This window comes from Microplitis mediator, chromosome 4, assembly GCF_029852145.1.
Source record: "Microplitis mediator isolate UGA2020A chromosome 4, iyMicMedi2.1, whole genome shotgun sequence".
In the NCBI taxonomy this organism is placed as follows: domain Eukaryota; kingdom Metazoa; phylum Arthropoda; class Insecta; order Hymenoptera; family Braconidae; genus Microplitis; species Microplitis mediator.
Window position 1 is genome coordinate 1,581,337 of NC_079972.1, and position 22,428 is coordinate 1,603,764.

Genomic DNA, 22,428 nt, shown 5'->3' on the forward strand with positions numbered 1-22,428 from the left:
GGCTAGTTGCAGTTGGTTAGTTTAGTCGGTTCAGTCTGATCTTAATTTAAAAATTTTAGTTATAAAATTATTTATAATTGTGCTTCTAAGTGTAAATATTTATTGGCACTACCATAAACTTTATTCGATAAAACCGATTGTTTTAAATATTGTCAGTAATTTATAGTTTTCACTTTTCATCACAATGTCAAACAACAAAATATAATACTGCTTATAACTTTCTCTGCTTTGGAAAAAATCATATGTTCAATATCAACAATGGAAGGGTCATTAAGTAAATGGACAAATGTTGTCAATGGATGGCAATATCGTTGGTTTGTCCTTGATGATAATGCTGGACTTCTGTCCTATTATACGGTATAATATTTTATTTTAATTTATGACACTGAAAGTAACATATCTGACAATTTTAGTGTTTTTATAAACAAGTCAGTAGTGATTTTAAAAAAACTTGATATGCACAAAGATTTTTAACTTCTTGACATTCAGTTTTCTATTTAAATTTCTATAAGCATTTTTTTTTTTTTATTTATTTATGACCATGGAGCCAATGCTCTTTGTTATCAAACAAAATTACACATACACTGAGAGAAAAAAAATTAAATTCAAGTAAAGTAAATAGCCCTGCTTCTGACACTTTGAAAGTGACAGCTGAGGTTATTCTATATGACAACTAATGTAAATTCCATTTAAATAAATAGTATTTTATCTAATAAACAAGTTTAGAATTTTTAGATCAGTCATAAGCGCGAAATAATTATTTAAATTATGTGTGAATGTAGCAGACATCAGACAAATTCAAAATTATAAATAAATAGAGTAAATAATTGATAAAATTAAATTTAAAAAAAAATGCGTAAAAAATTTTCAAATTAATAAGTGCATTTTTTATAAATATTATTTTTTAAATTATTTACTTTATTTATTTATAATTTTAAATTTGTCTTATGTCTGCTATATTCACACTCGTTTTAAATTAATGTTTCAAAAAGTGGTGTTTGAAGACCTAGTTTCTGACATTCAAAATTTCCTGTGCTGTAGTTTCTGACACTGATATTTATGTAAAAATGATTTATTATTTGTTAGGTTATGTGATACTAAGTTTAAATTAATTAAAATTTTTAATTGTAAAAGAAATTAAATATTTATCATAAATACGATACAATTTTTTTTAAGACATAGACAATTCAAATTATGTTATAAAATATTGATGTAAATATTGACGTAAAGAAACAAATTATCACCAATAATGAAAATCATGATTGGATTTGAGGGTCAATAACTGTGACATACCTACAAAACTGAGCTTAGTTATTGACACTCACATTTTGATAATGAAATGTTATTTAATATCATACATCAATATTAGGCTGTATCATAAAAATCAACAATTTTTTTTTTTTTAAAGTATTCTGAAAATATTGCTCGGAATACCGAAAAAATGACCCTGTTGAAACGGCAGCTCTGAATTTTAATATTAAGGGGTGCCGCATGGCGATTTTCTATTTTCTATTTGATTAACATAGAAAACTTTTTTTTTTGTTTGGAATTTTATCACACATTAGCGAATCGAAGCATCGGAAAAAACAATGGTCATTTTTGTTGTAAATTGAACGCTCTACACAAAATGTCTCTCATGATTTTTCGATAAATTTAATTTTTTAAAAGTTATTCAAGGTTAATAGTCTACTTGCCCTACTACGAAACTTTGTGGCGAAAAATTGCCGTAGTCAAATAAAAAATTGAATAAAATAGAGAAAAATCTCGTGAATCTCCTGGTACAAAAACCCGGCAAAAAAAGGTGTAATTTTTTTTGTTATTAACAAAAACGTTTTGCAAGTAAAGCCTCAGTCTACTGTAACGGAATACTGGATAAAGATTTTTCTCATGCAGTTATTGAAATGTACAAAATAAAATAATTCAATCTTTTATGAATCGATTGGTCACAAAGTTTATACGAAAATGTTAATTATTAATTATGAAAATAATTATTTAATTTAGTCAACACAAAAAAATACTAGCCTAACTGTTGCTGTTTGTACCGATGTGGTCTGCGCATATCCATAGTGGGGAGAAGTTGCGCGCGTCGCCATGACTTATTTAAAATTCCAAACACAGTATATATTAATAATTTTATCAATTGTTATAAAAATTTCTCATTTATTAATTGAATTTATAGTATTAAAATAAATAATTGCCTGAAATAAAATAATTCACGCGCTTGGAATTTTAAATAAATCATGGCGACGCGCGCAACTTCTCCCCACTATGGATATGCGCAAACCACATCGGTACAAACAGCAACTGTTAGGCTAGTATTTTTTTGTGTTGACTAAATTAAATAATTATTTTCATAATTAATAATTAACATTTTCGGATAAACTTTGTGACCAAACGATTCATAAAAGATTGAATTATATTATTTTGTACATTTCATTAACTGCATGAGAAAAATCTTTATCCAGTATTCCGTTAAAGTAGACTGAGGCTTTACTTGCAAAACGTTTTTGTTAATAACAAAAAAAATTACACCTTTTTTTGCCGGGTTTTTGTACCGGGAGATTCACGAGATTTTTCTCTATTTTATTCAATTTTTTATTTGACTACGGCAATTTTTCGCCACAAAGTTTCGTAGTAGGGCAAGTAGACTACAAAGTTTGATTCATTGTAAATTTTACAACTATTCGACTTTTCCGGCGAAACTATCAGACTTGTCGTGAAATGTTATAAGATCTTTTTTCTAGACAATTTCATTCTATACAAATTATTTCTGATAAAGTTTTTTGATATTTCGCATTGTTTTATAGTTATTTTTATTTTAATGTCAAGATCTTGAAATCGATCCGAACACTATTTTTTTTAAGAGCTTTACATTAAAATCAAAATAACTAGAAAACAATGCCGAATATTAAAAAACTTTATCAGATACTTAATGTATGACAACATTTTTATTAGAGAAATGTAAAAGGCTTCAGAAAAAAAATTTCAAACCAAGACAAAACATACTTGAAGAGTAAGATTTCAGCGTCGTAATTTATTAATTTTCATAGTTTGCATTGTGATGTATGTCGTTAATTAATGGCGAGTAAGATGTCATACGATTTAATTCATAGAAATTTACGTGACTATTTCCAGAATGCTCCAAGTTATTGGGATCAAGCACACGATTATTCATTTTAAAATGATTAAAGCATTCAAACAAATGATTAGCAAAAGCCACATACTTTTGTTTTGCTGAACTAACAAATATTTAAAATAATTTTATAGCAGGAAAATGAACATCGATTAAATAAAATTTTATAAAATCGTAATTTATGAAAAAACCAATTGAGCAATGGACGTGTTCGGCCGAACTAAGTCCTGAGCAAATTTACTAAGGACTTAGTAAAATTTGGTCTAGTAAATATGCTTTCACTATACAAAATCTTACTAAGTTTACTCAGGACTTAGTTCGGCCGAACACGCCCAATACAAATTTCATATTTTAAATTGTAACACTTCATGATTGCTGAACCATCTAATGGACTAGATGTACATACTTTAAAAATTACAGTGTGAAATGTAATAATCCCTTTTATCCATTATATATAAATATATAATAATATATAATTATATATTATTATTGCAATCAATAATTGATAGCTTACACTTTAAATTTCACTCTATAAGTTAGTCAATAATATAATTCGACATTTTAATTGTTACATTTCTGGCAAATGGTAACTTTTACACTTCTTAAGACGAGTAAATGATTTTCAAAGCTAGAAAATTTCATTTTTCAAAGAACAATAATATACTTACATTTTATTGTGTTTGATTTAAATTTTGAAAATTTGGAAAATCCAAAAGTGCACGACTCTTAATACTCATTTAATATGAAATACTAAAATAATAATAAAAAAATGGCGGGAAGCACGAATAAATTTAAAATATATACAATTTTCTTTCATTAAAATTTGTTATGTTTTCCTTTTTTTTTTTTTTTTTTTTTTAATTATATTTGGTTTTTTTTTATAATTAAAAAAAAACCTACTCAAAATATCTCGATTAATAACAAAAACAAAAAAATATATGTAAATAAAAAAAAATAAAAAAAAATTGAATTGAAAAAATTCAGGCTTACCAATTAGCAAAAAAAAAAACAGCTGTACTAGGACGGTAATTCGCAAGCGCCCCTGGTGGGATAAATGTACGTATAATGTATAGATATATCACCATTCATGTTAATTTTACATAGATATATATAGATATAGTTATACAGCCTTTTTTTTATTTTATTAATTGTAATTAAACGACACTGAGTTACCTAGCCATTTGCAATAGGGGACCTACAAATCTATCAAAGAATTTAAAAAAAAAAAATTTGATTCAGTTACTGGATTTTTTCGCAAGTTATCATGTATACGGGTTTCAGACTTGACGGACAGGAAATTTTTTAAAACTATTTTGATGTTTTTTTCGTTTTTATTGAACTAAATAAATTTTTTAAAAGTATAGAACTAATCTCCATTACATTATCTTCAAAATAGTATGCAAAATGTCTTGATTCCGTAAACTAACAAGGGTATAATAATTAAAAGAGTTGTCGAAGTGAGGTGAAAAAAATTTTTCGATCGTAAAGCACTCTCTGATGCTTCGCATCATGAGTCGTGCAAAAAGGTAAAATATACTGCTTAAATTGCACAAAATTTTTTGCTATGTATAATGTAAAAATTTGAGTATGCAATTCAATTTTTATAGTTTTGAGATTGAAGGGCTTGTTTTTACATTTTATACTGTAATTATTCCTGTTTTCTTTTTTCCGTGCAATCGTCAAGAACTTCAAGCTATTAAAATACATATTGACAAGTTAAAAAACCAAAATCATTAAAAGTATACATAAGTATTGAAACTAATAAGTCAATATATTTATTATTTGCGTACTCTATTAACGTGTTATTAATATTCTATAGAACATTCTTATTTATGAAATTTATTCTAGTGAAAATGGAAAATTTATTTATATTTTATTGTAGAGTTAGTTATATAAAAACAGAAATTTAAAATGAAAAATAAAAAGTTATTCATTTAATAAATGAAAAAAACCTATGAACATTGAAAAATAATAAAATAAAGTTTCATTTAACGACAATGATTGATTTTTTATTGAACTGACTTATACCATTTTATTTTTAATTAAATAAATATTTCCAAGAATTTAATATAACTACATATGATCAGGGAATTTTTTAATTATTTGACCGGAATACCTGGAAAAGTCAGGGAATTTCAGTTTCGAAAATTTGTGGTCTCCATGATTATTGTTCCCGAGTTAAAAAACAAATTCAGATTTAAGTCCCAAAATTCTCAATGAGGATTTGAGGATCAACTTAGAATCTGAAGATTGACAACAGTATAGAAAGTTATCTTAGTTTAGTCCTCAAAGTAGTAGTTATGACCAATTTTGCCACTTTGAGGACTAAACTGGAATAACAAAATCTGGATTAGAGCCTCAGAATACTCAAAACATAAAGGAATAATTTTATCCAAATTTGAATCTCAAAAGTCTCATTCGAAGTATTCTCTCCCCTCTCTTTTCTTATCTAAAATTCTAAGTATAACTTTTCATTCGTTGAGGATTTGGAGGACTTGATTATAATTTAAAATCGATAAATTATTCGCATTTACACCTCATAGTTCTCATTGAGGATTTTGAGTACTAAAGTAGAGTTACTTTACGGGCGTCTAATAAAACATCAAAGGAATTGAGGCTTTTGAGAACTAAACAAGAATTGTTTTTTTTTACTCGGGTAGTTTGATCACTTTAAATTTTTATACTATTTCTGTACGATAATTTGCATGATTACACTTTGCCATTTGGCTTGTGCCTTGGCATGAAAAATTAAATAAATAAATGAAATACTTGAATAAAGTGATTATTGAACTTCATTGAATAAAATAATTGCTCTGCACTATTTAAGTAACTAAAATATTTAAATCAAGCATTTTTTCTTAAAAATATAAATTTTTTAACTTCCCGCTAAGAAAATCGATGATTTTTAAAATTTCGGGAAGTTATTGTTTTCACCCCGATGTGCGAAAATCGAAATTTCATCAGATGTCGACGTTCTGATGTCCTAGGAAGCTATTCTGACTATTTTTAGAATGATGTCCGAGTGTCTGTATGTATGTATGTATGTGTGTGGGTGTGTGTGTGGGTGTGAGTGTGACCGGTCTATAACTTTTTAACTAATGAACTGATTTGGATGGCTAAGGTGGCAATCGAAAGAGCTTGTTGGCCATCAACGCTTCTGAAAATTTCAGATCATTTGACCAAGTAGACTCGAAAATATTGGCGAATTACGAAAAGAAAATTTTTTTTTTTTAGTTTTTTATTGATTTCTCAGAAACGAGTTAAACAATCGATTTCAAAATCTAATCAGCTCTATAAATTTATAAACCGCGTCGAATGTGACCTTAACCATCGCAATCGGTTAATTTGTCCGAGAGATATCGTTGGAGAAATAAATGGTAAAAAACGGTTTTTTTCGATTATCTTTGAAGTGACTCATCCGATCAATTTCAAAATCTAATCAGCTCTAAAACTTGATAAAACGCGTCGATCGCCACCTCAACCATCAAAATCGGTTAATTCGTTCAAGAGTTATCGTGGGAGAAAGAAATGGTAAAAAACGGTTTTTGCGAATATCTTTAAATCAACTGAACTAAACAATCCCAAAATTTTATCAGCTCTAACACTCAATTAAATACGTCGATTGCCGCCTCAACCATCAAAATCGGTCAATTTGTTCACGAGATATCATGGGAGAAAGAAATGCTAAAAACAGTTTTATTCGAAAACAATGGCATACAAAAGTATTTTCGAGCTCGAAAATGTATCTACAACAATGTTTTCGAGCTCCTTGAGCTCGAAAACAGCGGGAAGTTTTAGGGCTGGCCCGCAGGGTCAACCGATAGACAGATTTTTTTTTTTTTTTTTCGTTTTTTTCTTCCTCCTCTGCTGCTTTTCCTTCTTTTTTTTTTGTTTTTTTTTCATTTCCTTGCATTGTTATCTGATTCTGAGCTATTTTCCAAATTTCAACTCTCTAGCTCATCGGGAAGTTACTTAAAAATCAATTACAAAATTCCACCCGAACAGACATACATGGAAGCGAGTTAATACAAACGTGGTACTTATACTGAGATTTATATTATAACCAAGTATAAATCAAAAATATTACATCTCATTTTTAATCTGTTTAAGTTATTTTTAAGATGTTTTTTACTTAAACTATTTATCAGAGATTATATCAAATAAAAACATACTTTATAAAACCGAAAAACAAAAAAAAACCGGTTTACTTTAATTTTTGAATTATAATTATCTCCAATGATAATTTAAATTTAAAAACTTAAATAACTTCTAAATCATTATTTAAATAAAATTATAAAAATTGTTTAGAGCTTTTCATTTCCAATAATTAAAAATATTGTAAAAATGTACCTACCAGAGATCGTACATAAATAGTAAATTCATGACGTTTAGTTATTTTTGCAGAAAAAAATATTTTTTACGATAAAATTGATTGAAATAAGTTATTGGTTTTTAGGAGTTTAATCCCCAATTAAAAGAAACGATTCAAAACAATTTGCAATGTTTAACTCCTATAAGGGCGATTCAAAAGTATTCAACGTATTGAAAATCATTAAAAAATATTTAAAATTTTTTTTTCAAATCATTTCTTTTAATAGATATCAAATATATATTATAAACTTAATTTGTAACATTAAATCACATTTTATTTTATTTTTATATACAGAATGAGGTTTAGTTGCACACAAATTTTGAAAAATGAAGGATTTTGTTTCATATAGTAATAATAATGATACATGTTATAAAAATAAATTCATTAAATTAACTTAATAATAACTACTGATTTGTTACAATCTAAATAATACTAAGTAAAAATATTTGTATAAATATTTCATTGTAATTTTTTCAAATCTTCATTTGTTAGAAATTTAAAAATATCCCTCGTAAAAGTATTTGGGAGTTGCAGTTCTTGGAACATATCATTAGTTAAATCAATAGCACTGAATAAGAATTTTTTTCTTCTTAATGCTTTTTTTAAGCGGTAAGTCATCATTCCAGCATATAGTGGAAAAATAGATTTAATGTCTAAATCTAAAATAGTACTGTCACTAACATATTTTAAACCTAAAGCTAATTTGTGTACACATTTATTATACAATACATAATGATACGTTACATTACTTGTACCAACAAATGTAATCTTCATTTTTTCAATTTCGCTCATGTACTGGGCGCGTAATTTACCAAATTTATCACTATTTACGACCGCTAAATTTTCTTGATTGACATAAAAATTCGCCGCACTACATTTCGCATATGTTCCGTAATTGCATCATTCACTTTTTTTGAATTATTTAGTCTTGAAGTAAATGCTGTTTTACCTCCAGTGTTTTTCAAATTAATATCAATACCAACATTAAGGAGTTGTCTTATGATATTATCGTCGTTCGCATACATAATTCCGTAATGAAGTGCTGAGTCCTTACAATTTGTCACCATATTTAAATCAAACATATCATGATTTAAGAAAAATTCTACTGCTTCCGAGTTTCGCATTTGGACAACAATATGCAGAAGACTTTCTCCTAAATGTTTCTTTCTGATATTAACATCTAAACCGTAGGCCAGAAGAAGTTTTATAATTGGTACATTTCCTCTAATAGCAGCATAGATTAGGGGTGATCGATATTTGATTTTTGATTTTTTTTTCTTATATAAAACTTTGACATTTTCTGAAGATCCTCAAATTTTTTCAGAGTGATGTTTTTTCGATTTATATTTTTTTTTTCCAATTAAAAAACAAATTTTTTACAACTAGCCTTATTTCTCATAACACCATGCTAAAAATTTTCGAGAGTGCTCAGAAAACTTTCAAACTTGGAAAAAAAAAAATAAAAACAAAAAATTTAAATGGTAATCCTCGAAATAATTTGAATTTTGTTCGAAAAATCAAGTTTAAAAATAGAAGGACCATCTGAATAATTTTTTTGTATTTTTTTCTGAAAACTATATTCAAAAACAAAAAAAATGAAAAAAAAAAGTTTTCGTTTGGTCCATTTTTGGACAGATGCTGGCAATTCAAAAAAAAAATCTTTTAACCATAAAACAATGAGTGTAAAAGGAATTTTTTTGAATTGCCAGCATCTGTCCAAAAATGGACCAAACGAAATTTTTTTTTTTTTCATTTTTTTTGTTTTAGAATGTAGTTTTCAGAAAAAAATACAAAAAAATTATTCAGATGGTCCTTCTATTTTTAAACTTGATTTTTCGAACAAAATTCAAATTATTTCGAGGATTACCATTTAAATTTTTTGTTTTTATTTTTTTTTTCCAAGTTTGAAAGTTTTCTTTCATTTGTTACGTAACCAGTTTTCTGAACACTCTCAAAAATTTTAAGCATGGTGTTATGAGAAATAAGGCTAGTTGTAAAAAAAATTTTTTTTTCAATTGGAAAAGAAAATATAAATCGAAAAAACATCACTCTGAAAAAATTTGAGGATCTTCAGAAAATGTCAAAGTTTTATATAAGAAAAAAAAATCAAAAATCAAAAATGGTAAACATCGAAAAATTTTTGATTTTTTCTAAAAATCTACAAAAAAACAATGAAGATAGGTTGCAATAATTTTTTTGTATTTTTTTTCAAAAACAACATTTAAAAATAAAAATTTTGAAAAAAAAAACGTCCCAATCCGTCGAATTTTGAAAAAGTTATAGCTATTTAAAATAAAAAAAGCCATTTTTTTCAAAAATTTCTAACTTTTTTTCGGTTGGGTGAAAAAATTTGAAAAAATTATGAGAAACGTTTTTGATGGGGTAGAAAAAGAGAAAAAATTTTCAGCCAAATCTAAAGGGGTCGATTCAAAAGTGGTCGATTTGGCGTGGAATGCCCCATATATATAAAAACTAGCTGTTCCCCACCCACTTCTCGGGGCTGAGATTAAAATTTATATTTTTTTATTAACAAACTATTCTTGAAAAAATTTCATATTTGTTATTGATTATTTTTTTTAAATATACTTTTTTTTTAAATGTACACCTATTTATAAAATTTAATTACAATTTTAAAGTTCAACCAAATTATAATTAATTTACATAATTACATAATTAAATTAAAAAGTTATGACAATTATTAAATTGAAACCCATATGTCTTCACTATGAATTCTTTGAAACTGTTCAGAATAATAATTTTTTTAACTTTTATTGTACCATAAATCTTTAAAATCAACAAAAATTACATACTCACATAATTAATTAGCCCTTATGTACCGATGACGAATAGTAATGATATCTCGCAAATGCATTATTATAAATAAATTTTGACAGTCCTCGATTCATCAAATCGATAAATAAACATAACCAATCGAATTAAAAAATTTATTTTAAACAAACGACGATCGAATAGAATAAATTTAGTTATAATAAGAATTCATCATTTCCAAGTCATTAAAATATAAGCTCCGGATAAGTAATCACCAACATATCATATACCAAAACCTTCTCCGAAACACGCTGCATCTTATGGTATAAGTATTGTAACGAATGTGAAACTGATCTTTTAAATATTTGAATAGCTAGAAAACAAATGCCTTCTTCTCTTGTTTTATAGATGCGCGATTAAAGTCAGTCAGTCTTATATTGACGGTTAAACAGCAAACGTTGTATCTCAATAAACTATGTTTCTAGTATGAGTGTGTTATCATTGTGGTGTGTAAGTGATGTTGATTTGGGATACCAATCACTACAGTATTATTCCGATCGGTTCAGTAGTTTTCGCAGTATAACCGAACAAAAAAACCGGCTCTCCATTTATTAGTATGGATATATATATATATTTGAATGATTTTTTAACTTCCCGCTAATAACATCGATGATTTTAAAAAATTTCGGGAAGTTATTGTTTTCACCCCGATTTTTGAAAATCGAGTTTTCATCAGATGTCCTGAGGTTTTGAGGTCCTAGGAAGCTATTCTGACTATTTTCAGAATGATGTCAGAGTGTATATATGTATGTGTGTGTGTGTGTGTGTGTAAACTCTTTGTAACTTTTTAACTAATTAACCGATTTTGATAGTTAAGGCAGCAATCGAAAGAGCTTGTTGGCCATCAACTTTCCTGATAATTTCAGATCATTTGATCAAGTAGACTCGAAAATATTGGCGAATTGGGAAAGAAAAAATTTTTTTTTTCATTTTTTTATTGATTTCTCAAAAACGACTCAAATGATCGACTTGAAAATCTAATCAGCTCTAGAACTTTATAAAACACATCGATTGCCATCTTAGCTATCTTAATCGGTTAATTTGTTCTAGAGATATCGCGGGAGAAAGAAATAGTAACAAACGTTTTTTTTCGATTATCTTTAAAGTGACTCATCTGATCAATTCTAAAATCTAATCAGCTCTAGAACATAATAAAATGCGTCGATTGCCACCTCAACCATCAAAATCGGTTAATTCGTTCGCGAGATATCGTGGGAGAAAAAAATGCTAAATAACGATTTTTTTGAAAACAATGGCATACAAAAATATTTTCGAGCTCGAAGAGCACGAAAATGTATTCATGTATCAAGCTCCTTGAGCTCGAAAACAGCGGGAAGTTTTGGGGCTGGCCCGCAGGGTCAACCGATAGACCGATTTTTTTTTCTCAGTGATAAGGTACATCATATCCAACTTGTTAATTAAATATAAAAATACTTTTTAAATGTTTATTGTTTTTAGTACCACAAAAATTTACAAATTTGTTTGTGCATAACTCAATTTTATTGTTAATAATTTATTCTTTTTTATCTATAGAGTAAAGAGAAAATGATGCGTGGCGCTCGTCGCGGTTGTGTCAGACTACGAGGCGCAGTAATTGGTATTGATGATGAAGATGACAGTACATTTACTATTACGACTTCTTCATCAAAAGATGATCCAAAAACTTTTCATTTCCAAACTCGAAATAGTGATGAACGTGAACGCTGGGTTCGAGCTCTTGAAGATACTATTTTACGTCATTCACATACGGTAGTACCAAGTAATATTTTATGCAATCTAAATAAAATACTTCAATTGGGAACCTTAGAATTCTGATACGCGAACTGGTGGCTAAAGCTATAACTACTCAAAGTAGGCTAAATCATGAATGTTTACATGTGTATATACGTCAGCTAATAAAAATAATAGATACTTAATTGTCTCTAAAGTTATTGTGATTCTATGAATTAAAAAATTGTTTTCGTTTAATAAAAAAAAAAAATTCCAATTTACAAACATGAAATTTCCATCAAAAACAAGTAAAAGTAACATATATTGTTTGTATGGTTGTAAAAGTCGTGCTTCTAAAAATGACAGTGTTCGTTTTTTCATGTTCCTCGAAAAATTGCAAACGTTGTTACTCTGAAAAATAAAATGGATCAAGAAGAAAAATTCGACCGCTTTGATGCTTGCTGGTATTGATAAAACAATTTTGCCACCACGTGCTTACATGAACCGTAAAACCAACTTAACAAGAAAAACTCATATCCACGATCCTTTCACCTTTAAGAACTTTACCATTTATTTTATTCGAATCATCTCAAATACTTGATGATTGAAGACAAAAAATAATAATTTTTAAACAATTACCGCCCTCACTTACTTTACCAAAGTTCAACAAGTGTCCGCCATTTGATTTTATATAGTAAACATTCAGAGCAGCCTACCTTGAGTAGTTTATTTTTTGCCCACCAGATGACTAATCTCCAAGCCACGTCCATTCTAAGGCTCCCAATACTTCAAGAGAGCGGTATCTATTTTTGTAAAATTTGTGCGTATTGGCCGTTTCTGGTATCATTAAATATGTCTTACTTGGTTGGCCAATTTAATATAGATACCTATTGGCAGGGAGCGCGACGAAAACGACATCTGATGGCTACAAAAAATCATGCTCGAGAATTATAAAAGATATATAAAATCAGTGTAAAAAATAAAAATTCGTTATAAAATCAAAATATAAAAATTTATAATGATATAAATAAAAAAGTGTAATTGTATTTTTGATAGAAAAAATTAAATTGAATATATTTCGATAAAAAAATTAAGTATAAAAAATTTTAATAAATAATAAACACTATTATTTTAAAATAGAATAAGGTTAACCGATAAAATCAAAACAAATAATATATGAAAACTACAATGATAATGGTTTAGAAAATAGTAGAATAGTCAATTGAGTTTTTTAACAAAATTGAAGAAAATAATTTTATTTTAATTCATGATAATTTGCTTGTAAATCGTAACTAAAAAAACATAATTTTTTTTTAACCTTCCGTTACAAGCGCTTTCTCTAGTGTCTCACTCATATTCACGCCAACTCTATTAGCTTAAGTAGTTTTGTACAGGGAATCACCGTATAGCGCGAGTAACGAAGGGTTAAAAAATAATTTTTAGGCAATGATAAAAATCATTATCCAAACCGGATTTGAATCAATAAATTATAAAATATTGTTTTAACCTCAAATGATGAGCAAAGGCAAACATTAACGACACAATAACTATTATGAACTATTTTTAAACTCAATTTTCATGTGTTTATATTCAAAGAGAGCATGATTTAACGAAATTGTATCCACAGCGAGCGCTGCGATCGTTTCAGTTGTCCCCACCATATACTAGGCTCCCTGCCAATACATTAAATGTATTTGCTCTGACTTAGTAAATTGTGACTTATTTAAAGGAGAATATCATAAGCCATTTTTATAAGCTTTTTCATGATAACAGCATCGAAACTTGGAATTTCAAGCCAATGCTGCAAATAATTGCTAGAAAATTGTGTTAAAAATTGTGCAAATAATTTCTAAAATTTGTGTTGAAATTTCAACACAAAATTCTGGTCATACAAGAAGTGAATTCACACTTTTCAAATAACAGTGGCAACCCAAAAAAAAGTGTTAATTTTAAAATTTTATGTTTGTACCATGAATATTTATTAAATATAATTTATACACGGAAAGAAAATTCCAGTTAAATTTTCGATGCTAACATCGTGATTTGTCCTATTGATTATTGTAGTGGTGGACTATACCTTTAGAATAATAATTTTTACGATGTAGCATTGGAAATTTCATTTAAGAATTAATACTTTAGACAAATAATACCAAGTCTTAAGCTCTTTAGTATAAATTGCGATGTGAACATAGTAAAATTTGAAGATAAATTTTAAATAAAAGAATCAAATAATAATCGTTTGGAAGTTGGATTCAAATCCTAGACCTTCTGAATGCGAAGTGTCAGACGCCTTGGATCACTCGGTCACCGAAGGGCCCACAAGTCTTGAAAGTTTTTATGATCTATGTAAACGATATAATCAAACGGTCATGAGTCACGAGAACGCCTCTTACGGTGGATACAGTTAGTATTTAAAAATTACAACGTAACATCGTAATTTTTATAACTACCATCGTAATACAACAGAGGCAGCACTGTAATATTTATTTTATTCAAAAGTAAATAAAAAGAGAAATATAGGAATAAATATAGTTTTTTAATTGTAATAATTATTTTATTATTTTTACGATGTTAACATTGTAATTTTTGAAATAATTTTTTATCCTAAAAGTCTTTGTTAAAATTACGATGTTAAATAGTAAAGAATGTAACCTACATAGTAAACTTTAAAATAAGACATTTGAAAATTGACGCTAATGAAAGTATAGTCCACGATTACGATTTTAACACCGTAAATTTTAGTGAAATTTTCTTTCCGTGCATAAGTATTATTTCGAGCTTATCAATAGTGACAACAATTATTATTTAATATCCAACTATTTTTTAATAGCCCCATCAAAAAAATCCACATTGGAATCCAGCTTAAATTCCCATATATGGCGTTTTCGTATGGTTTCCGATAGGAATCCAATATAGATTCCTAGATAGATACTTACGTGGTTTTCCATGGGAATCCACACTATCCTAACTCTATATAGATATCTAGTTTGGATTCCTATGTAGATTTTTACAATGATATCCCACAGGAATCCAAACCATGCAAAAATCCATGTGGTAACCAAGTTTAGATTCCTATATAAACATTAGGGTGCGTCATGTCAGAGCAACACTTTTTTTATAAGTGCATGTGGAAAAAATCATAGTTCAACACAAAAAAATAATTTTCGCACAAGAAAAAAAACTATGTCGATTACAGACCTAGCTCATTGAAAAATTTGATTTCCCATTTAAGGGGGGGGGGGGGGGGTAGGGTTTTAAAATTATTAAAAAAAAGTTTTTTTTTTATTTTTTTTTCTGAATGAACAATATGTCAAGAATATTGTGTACAAATTTTAAATCAATCCGAGTAAAACTAACGGAGTTACAGCGTTTCAAATGACCGGCCGGTATATCTGATTCTTATACCTGCCCGACCTGCCCCTACATACCCCTAGTAGAAATCAGCTGCAATTTTCTTTGTTCTTCCGAATTCCTTTCTCCGGCTGTGTGTCTTTTAAAGGATGTAAACTGATGACTCAATATAAGTATAAAAATTCATATTCTTTGATTGATAGTTTATTTCAAATTTTCACGAATAAAAAACTTTAAATGGATTTTCCCGAAAACGTTATTTTTAAAGTCCGTGAACATCATAACTCAAAATGTACTGAACCGATCCCTTTGAAAATTTGAACATTACTTCTTCACATAAATCAACAGGTAACTACGAAGAGTTTTTTTTTGTTTTTCATTTTTTTCTATTTTTTAATAACAAATTAACCGCGATTTTTTTAGCTAAAATCGCGTTTTTCACTTCCAAGTGCTGCAAAAAATCGAAAAAAAAAAAAAAAAAAATTCTTCGTGGTTACCTCGAGAAATACATCAACTTTAAAATGCATATCAATTTTTTTTTTTCCGATGATCCGGTAACGAGTTATGATGTTCACCGCAAAACGACTTTTTTTTCGAGGCGCCTCCGGAGATTCAACGTCACCAGCTTATTAATCAATATTTTTCGTTGAAAATTTTTTCTAATATTCTTTAAAAGTTGTACAATAATATGTGATTAAGTTTTATGAAATTATATTACTCATCTCGCCGGGAAAAAATCACAAAAATATGCTTTTTTTTCGCCTTTAAAACCCTACCCCCCCCCCCCCCTTAAATAACACGGGAAATTTTTTTTTTTAACTTTGAGTATTGTTAACTCGTTAACAAATCAATAGATCGAATAAACTAATACATATTTTTGTAGGAAATTGAACGCTGTACAAAAAAGGTCTCTTATCATTTTTTGATAAATCCATCTGTTCAAAAGTTATTAGAGCTCGAAGTAAAGTCGGAGATCTTTTTACTTTTCCGGCGAAACTATCAGACTTATCACAAAATGTTACAGAGTCTTTTTTGTTGACAATTTTATTCTCTACAAATTATTATCAGTAAAGTTTTTTCAAATTCCGCATTTTTTTCTAGTTATTTTCATTTTAATTTCAAGCTCTTAAAAAAGTAGTGTTCTGATCGATTTAAAAAAAAATCGTGACCTGTTTGAATCGTTTATTTAAGAAACCCCATCAGTCAAGAAAACAAAATTTTTCAGGAAACACAAAAAACATTTTTTTTGGAAAAGCTTGACATTAAAATAATAAATAAATAATTGAATACAGTAATGTTAGCGTTTTTGAAAAAGATTCCAACAAGAAAAATTTAATTTTTTAACTGAAACTACTTAAAAAAATTACTCAACCAAACGGAAAAAAACTTATAAAATTATTGTTTTTTTAAATGTTTCCACTCAAATCATTTATTACACTGATAAAATGAAGTGTTAAATATGTATTTGAACTCTGAGACTTAGAAATTACAAAAAATTATAATAAATTTAAACATTTTAATTAGTCATATAACAGTCAGCAATAAAACAATATTTGAAATTAATTTCGCAAAAAAGCGCGAATTTTAAATAAAAAATTTAAAAAAATTATTTCTGTAAAACTAAAACTGCATATGTTCATTTGAGTCATTGACTTATGTCTCATTTTTCTCTGTGATCAAATGATTTATTGTAAAAAAAAAACATTTTTTTATATTCCCTGGTTCATATAAAATTCACGTGCTCGATTGATCTCGAATGTAAATCAGTTTTTGTGGTCAGCGAGCCCTTGATAACCAAATAATTCATAAATCGGATAAATTAGAAATTTATGGAATATTCATACCCACACACATATACCCGCGCGTGCGCGCCCACGGACGAACATTATTCTGAAAACAGTGAAAATAGTCGTCTGTTGTCAAAACGTCGTCGTCGTCTGTAGAGAGGTTGAATTCTCGTATTGGATTTTTTGTTCCCACTAGTTTTCTAGTGTTACCTAGTGTAAAATACTCTACGATCTAATAAATTTGTTTTTTAAAGTTTTGTAAGACTCGGCGGGTAAGAAACAAAAACATAATCTTACACAGTGAAAACTTGTATGAAACGAACAGTTTACACTTTCTTGTATGTTATTTTAACATACGTCGTTTGTGTAGAAAAAGTAACTCTCATAAATGTAAAAATTTTCGACGATTTAACCATAAATTTTACACACTTAGATATTATTTTGCAACACCTGAAAAGTGATGTTGATCTAATCATTTGTTTTTTTGTTACTTCGACACATCTTAAAAGTATTTTTAACTTTATTTAATTTAAACTTTAAATCAATGAAGCAACTGCAGGAGATTGTTTTTTCAAATATAGAGTCATGTAAGGCAAGTGTGTGCAGTGGGTAAGTGTGCGCAAACCCATGCATTTAAGTCCAAAATGAATGGGTTTGCGCACACTTACCCACAGCGCACACTTGCCTCAAATGATTCTATAGTTATAATTTTAACCATAATAGTAATAATAAGACTAATAATATATATGCATATTGTTGTACATTATTATATGTTATTATTAGTATTATTATTTTCATAGATATAGCTTGACATAAATGTAAATTCATTCAATGATCAATCGACACAAAAAAAATATGCCAGCCGGACATTACAATACTGAAGGTTCACAGAAAAAAAAGGATTTCTTGGTGAAAAAAATTTTTACTCACCCCAAGAAATTTTTTTGCATTATGAATCGAAAACGAAAATTTTCTTGGGGCCAGAAAAAAATTTTCTTGAGCCAAGAAATAATTTTTCAGGCGAGATAAATTCTCTTGTGCCAAGAAATGATTTCTACACGGAAGGAATTTTTTGATGAAAATTACTTTGCAATTTCGAGTAATCCTGGGCCATTCCAAAAAATTAGTATTTTTTATTTCAACTTTTAATATTTTTCGTTGAAATATTAATTTTACTAGACTATATTTTACTCTACTAGTCAGTAATTTTTTAACAGCAGATAAAGTGGTATAATTCTGTGATTTTATACTCTGTTGCAGGGTTGCAAAAAATGCATTTTTTTTAAAATGCATTTTCGATATAATTAATTAATTGAAATTAAATGTTTAATTTAAAATTACTTTAATTATTATTTTTTCATAATTTAGTATTTGATCAGATAATAATTATCCATTTCTCTTCAAATTAAAAAATTATAAGATACATTAGTCATTTTTAATTTAATTAAAAATTAAAAGAACGTACATTTACCATTTTTTAAAAAATGAATTAATTAAATTTTTTCCATTATCCATTTTTTAAGAAATGGATTAATTAAATCTTTTCCATTATCCATTTTTTGAGAAATAAAAAATAAAAAAAGTTTCTTTAATCCATTTTTTTTTAAATTAAAAATAAAAATACTTATAATTATCCATTTAATGAAAAATGAAAAATGCAAATCATTTGAATTATTCATTTTTTTAATAATCACAATTTTAATTTTTTTGATTGAAAAATTTTCACCACAGAACACGAGGAAGACTTATCTCTGAGTTCATTTGTTTTAAAAACTTGTAATTCCATTATATATATATCTATTTATTTCTTGAATTTGTTTAAAAATAAAAAAAAATTAATTTAGAAAATGTTTTATATGTTAATTATTGATTTCAAAAAAAATTAAGTGTGTTTCTTTTTCTATTAAATAATAAATATTGTATTATAATGAATAGTTGAACGATTCGTCCTTTCAAAACTAATAAATTACAATACTTTTAATTATCCATTTTCCAAACTATTAAGAATTAAAATACTTTTTATTATCCATTTTTTGTAAAATTAATAATTAAAACAGTTTTAATTACTTATTTTTCAAAAAATTGAAACTCAAAATAATTTTAATTACTTATTTTTCAAAAAATTTAAAATTGAAATACTTTGAACTACCCATTTTTCAAAAAATTCAAAATTGAAATACTGTCATTATACATTTTTTCAAAAATGGTTAATTAAAAGTATTTTAATTAACCATTTTTGAAAAAAATTATCATTTAAATCGTGTCAATTAACAATTTTGGACAAAATAATTAATTAATATAATTTACATTAACCATTTTTTTTTAAATAACAATTAAAATGACTTTTATTTTCCATTTTCAAAAAAATTAATAATCCAAATCATTTTAATTATTAATTTTTTTTTTAATAATAATTGTAATTTTTATTAATTAAATTATTTGCAAGCCTGCTCTGTTGGGATCCCATATTTAATCGGTTAGTATGAATATTTTATCTGAATCTACCAATTTTTATTCTACGTGTATTAACTTTTATTCCCCAATATACCATTTCTTTAAACCTATTGATTTTATGATGAAAAATTACTTGTAGTTCGAATAAAATTTCGAATCTATTGAAGTATTTTTTACTCTAAACTGCAGAGTAATAATTCAGTAGTCTTCGTTAATCTTCGGTTAATATCGGCTTCGATTAAATGTCTTTTATTTTGCTCGCGACAACTTACATGTTACGCACACAAACGTTTGCTTGGAAAAAAGACGATCTCTTTATCTCACTATAACTTAATCTTTATTTCAAAATAAAAAAAAATTTGTATCTTTTCTTTTTCAACACAATACTTGTAATTTTTTTTGTTTTCAAAATGTTTATTTTAAGTCATATTCTAATGCAATAAGATTGTTTTAGATTTTTTATAGAAATTTTGGGCTAGTAATTGTAATTTTTATTTTAATTCAATATAAATTTTATAAACTGAATTATTAACTTTTTATCATAACCTACGAGTAAAAGTTGAATTAGAGAGAATTTATTTAGACAGCCGCCAGGGGTAACGTTCACTCGTAATTGTGAGTAAAAATTAATCTGACTGATTTTTACTCCCTGAAAGATCAAAATTTCGTAATTCGAAAGTATAAAGTCGTAATGGCCCAAGATTACTTGATTTAGAGTCATTTTTAGAATAAACGACATGGCAATATTCATACAAAAATTCGTTCCGTGTAGTCTTAAGAAAATTTTTGTTTTCATTTCATAACGCCAAATTTTTTTGCAACAAAAACAACAGAGGCAATATTCGAAACATGTAGCTGATGTAAATTTAACACATTCTTTGTGTTATTTACAGTCCAGTCGTGTTATAAGTCCGCCGACTTATATTTCTTGGAAGATATTCCCCCTCTGTGACTACGTAAATAATCATGTACACACTCACACGCTTGCAAAGTAGGGGAAGTGTGAGTGACGGCGTTCAACGGCTGAACCGAAGTGGGTATACAGGAATTCTTAGAATTACATTCCCCTACACCCCTGTAGGCGGACTTATAACGCGATTCGACTGTAACATGAATTTTATGTTAAGTTTCTATTTAAAAAGCGTCGTTTTTATTTTTAGCTTTCCAAGAATTTTTTTACAATGGTCGAAAGTATTTTTAACGTCCCTGATTGAGAAATCTAATTTGGAATGATTTAAGATGATTTGACTTGTCGAGTTATTTTAAATTAATTTCAATGAGGAAATAATATCGAAATTTTTAGTTTCTCGGGTTATTCAAAGTTATTTGACATGATTTTAACTTTCAAATAATTTTTAATTAAATTGAATGAGAAAACAACATTGCAATTATTGTGGATTATTTCAAATTATAATTTTATAATTTAAAATAATTCGAAGTTGAAAATTTTGAATTATTTTGAACTATTTCAAATTATAATTTTATGATATGATACAGTACGAAATAATTTAGATTGTATAAATCATTTCAAATTAGAGTTCTTAATCAAGGATATATTGCGCAGTAAAAAATATTGTGTAAAATCAACACAGTTTGTGTGTTAAAAACGGTTGACACAAAATTTGTGTTGAAATTTCGACACAAACTTTGTGTAACCCCTTTTTAACACAAAGATTATGTTAAAATATCGCCACAAGAGGGCGCAAAGAATCTTACACTTTCTAAGTGTTGATTTTAACACAAAATAAATGTTAAATAATTTTATTTATTTCCTCAACTGCAGTTGATAATATTTATTAAAACTTTTTTTTTTTATTATCTAAATTTTAATGAATCAATAGTTACCGAATGTAAATAATTATAGGTAAAATTTTAAATAATTAAACCATAAAACAAATTATAGGTTTTAGAAATGAAGCAGCAAATTAAAAAATATAATTGTCTTTATTATTCAATAATATTTATTATATTTTCACATTAGATTATAAGAAATAATTAGTTATAATAATAGAGTGATCTTCATTAAACCTATGCAGATCCCAACTTTTAGTACTGGTAAGAACGTAGTACGAGGATCGCATCTAGTCTAGCGTCGTTTGAATCGACAAAGAAAAAATCCAAATTATTCAAGTTCGGGAATACCTCGTGAGCTGCAATGAACAATAACTTTATAATATAATAGACGATTAAAATTGAAATTTGAAAGTTTCTGAAAATGAAGATTAACCTTTTAAAACAAAGTCGTTAAACGTAACCGGCAAATTTAGTTTGGCCCAAACTTTAGTGTTATTCGACTCCAGAATAAACATGACAGTCACTTTTTGATTTCGATTTACATCAAAATTTTCAATGTTAGATGAATTACCACTCATTTAAAAAAAAATAAAACTTACGTCAAAATAAATTGAAATATTGCATACTTGGTATAGAAGAAAAAAAAAAATTAATAAAAAAAAAATCAATAACCAGCAGTTAACAAATTCAGAAATTTTTATTTATAATAATCACAAATTTTACAGAGAATATTTTTTTAATATCTGCTATTTTGAGTACTTTATTTTATAAAAACAAATTTTAAGGCTATCTTAGAAGAAAGAAAGGTTATCTACAGTATTCAAAAATTTCAATAATAAATAAATAATGACTCACCGTTGATTACATCAATTTTTGTGTTCGTATTATAAACTCACTTTATTGTTAATTTTTAGATTAAATAACTTTATCAAGTAAAGAACCGACGCACTGTTAACACAAAGTTAATGTTATATTTATGGAGATTTTGACACAAACTT

General features: G+C 27.1%; 1 protein-coding gene and 1 long non-coding RNA gene across 8 annotated transcripts in view; both read left to right on the forward strand.

The window, feature by feature from the left end:
- The window catches only part of LOC130666494 (oxysterol-binding protein-related protein 9), a 42,128-nt gene continuing 19,700 nt past the window's right edge, over positions 1-22,428 (forward strand). For all 7 annotated transcript variants that reach the window (XM_057467532.1, XM_057467533.1, XM_057467534.1 and 4 more), the window contains exons 1-2: positions 1-357; positions 11,868-12,083. In XM_057467532.1, coding sequence (XP_057323515.1) covers positions 259-357; positions 11,868-12,083 — 315 coding nt within the window. In that variant the 5' untranslated portion in view covers positions 1-258. The remainder of the gene's footprint in view (positions 358-11,867; positions 12,084-22,428) is intronic.
- LOC130666496 (uncharacterized) lies at positions 17,093-20,703 on the forward strand. The gene is made up of 3 exons (XR_008989686.1): positions 17,093-17,454; positions 19,629-19,658; positions 20,530-20,703. It is a non-coding gene; the product is annotated as an uncharacterized LOC130666496 (long non-coding RNA).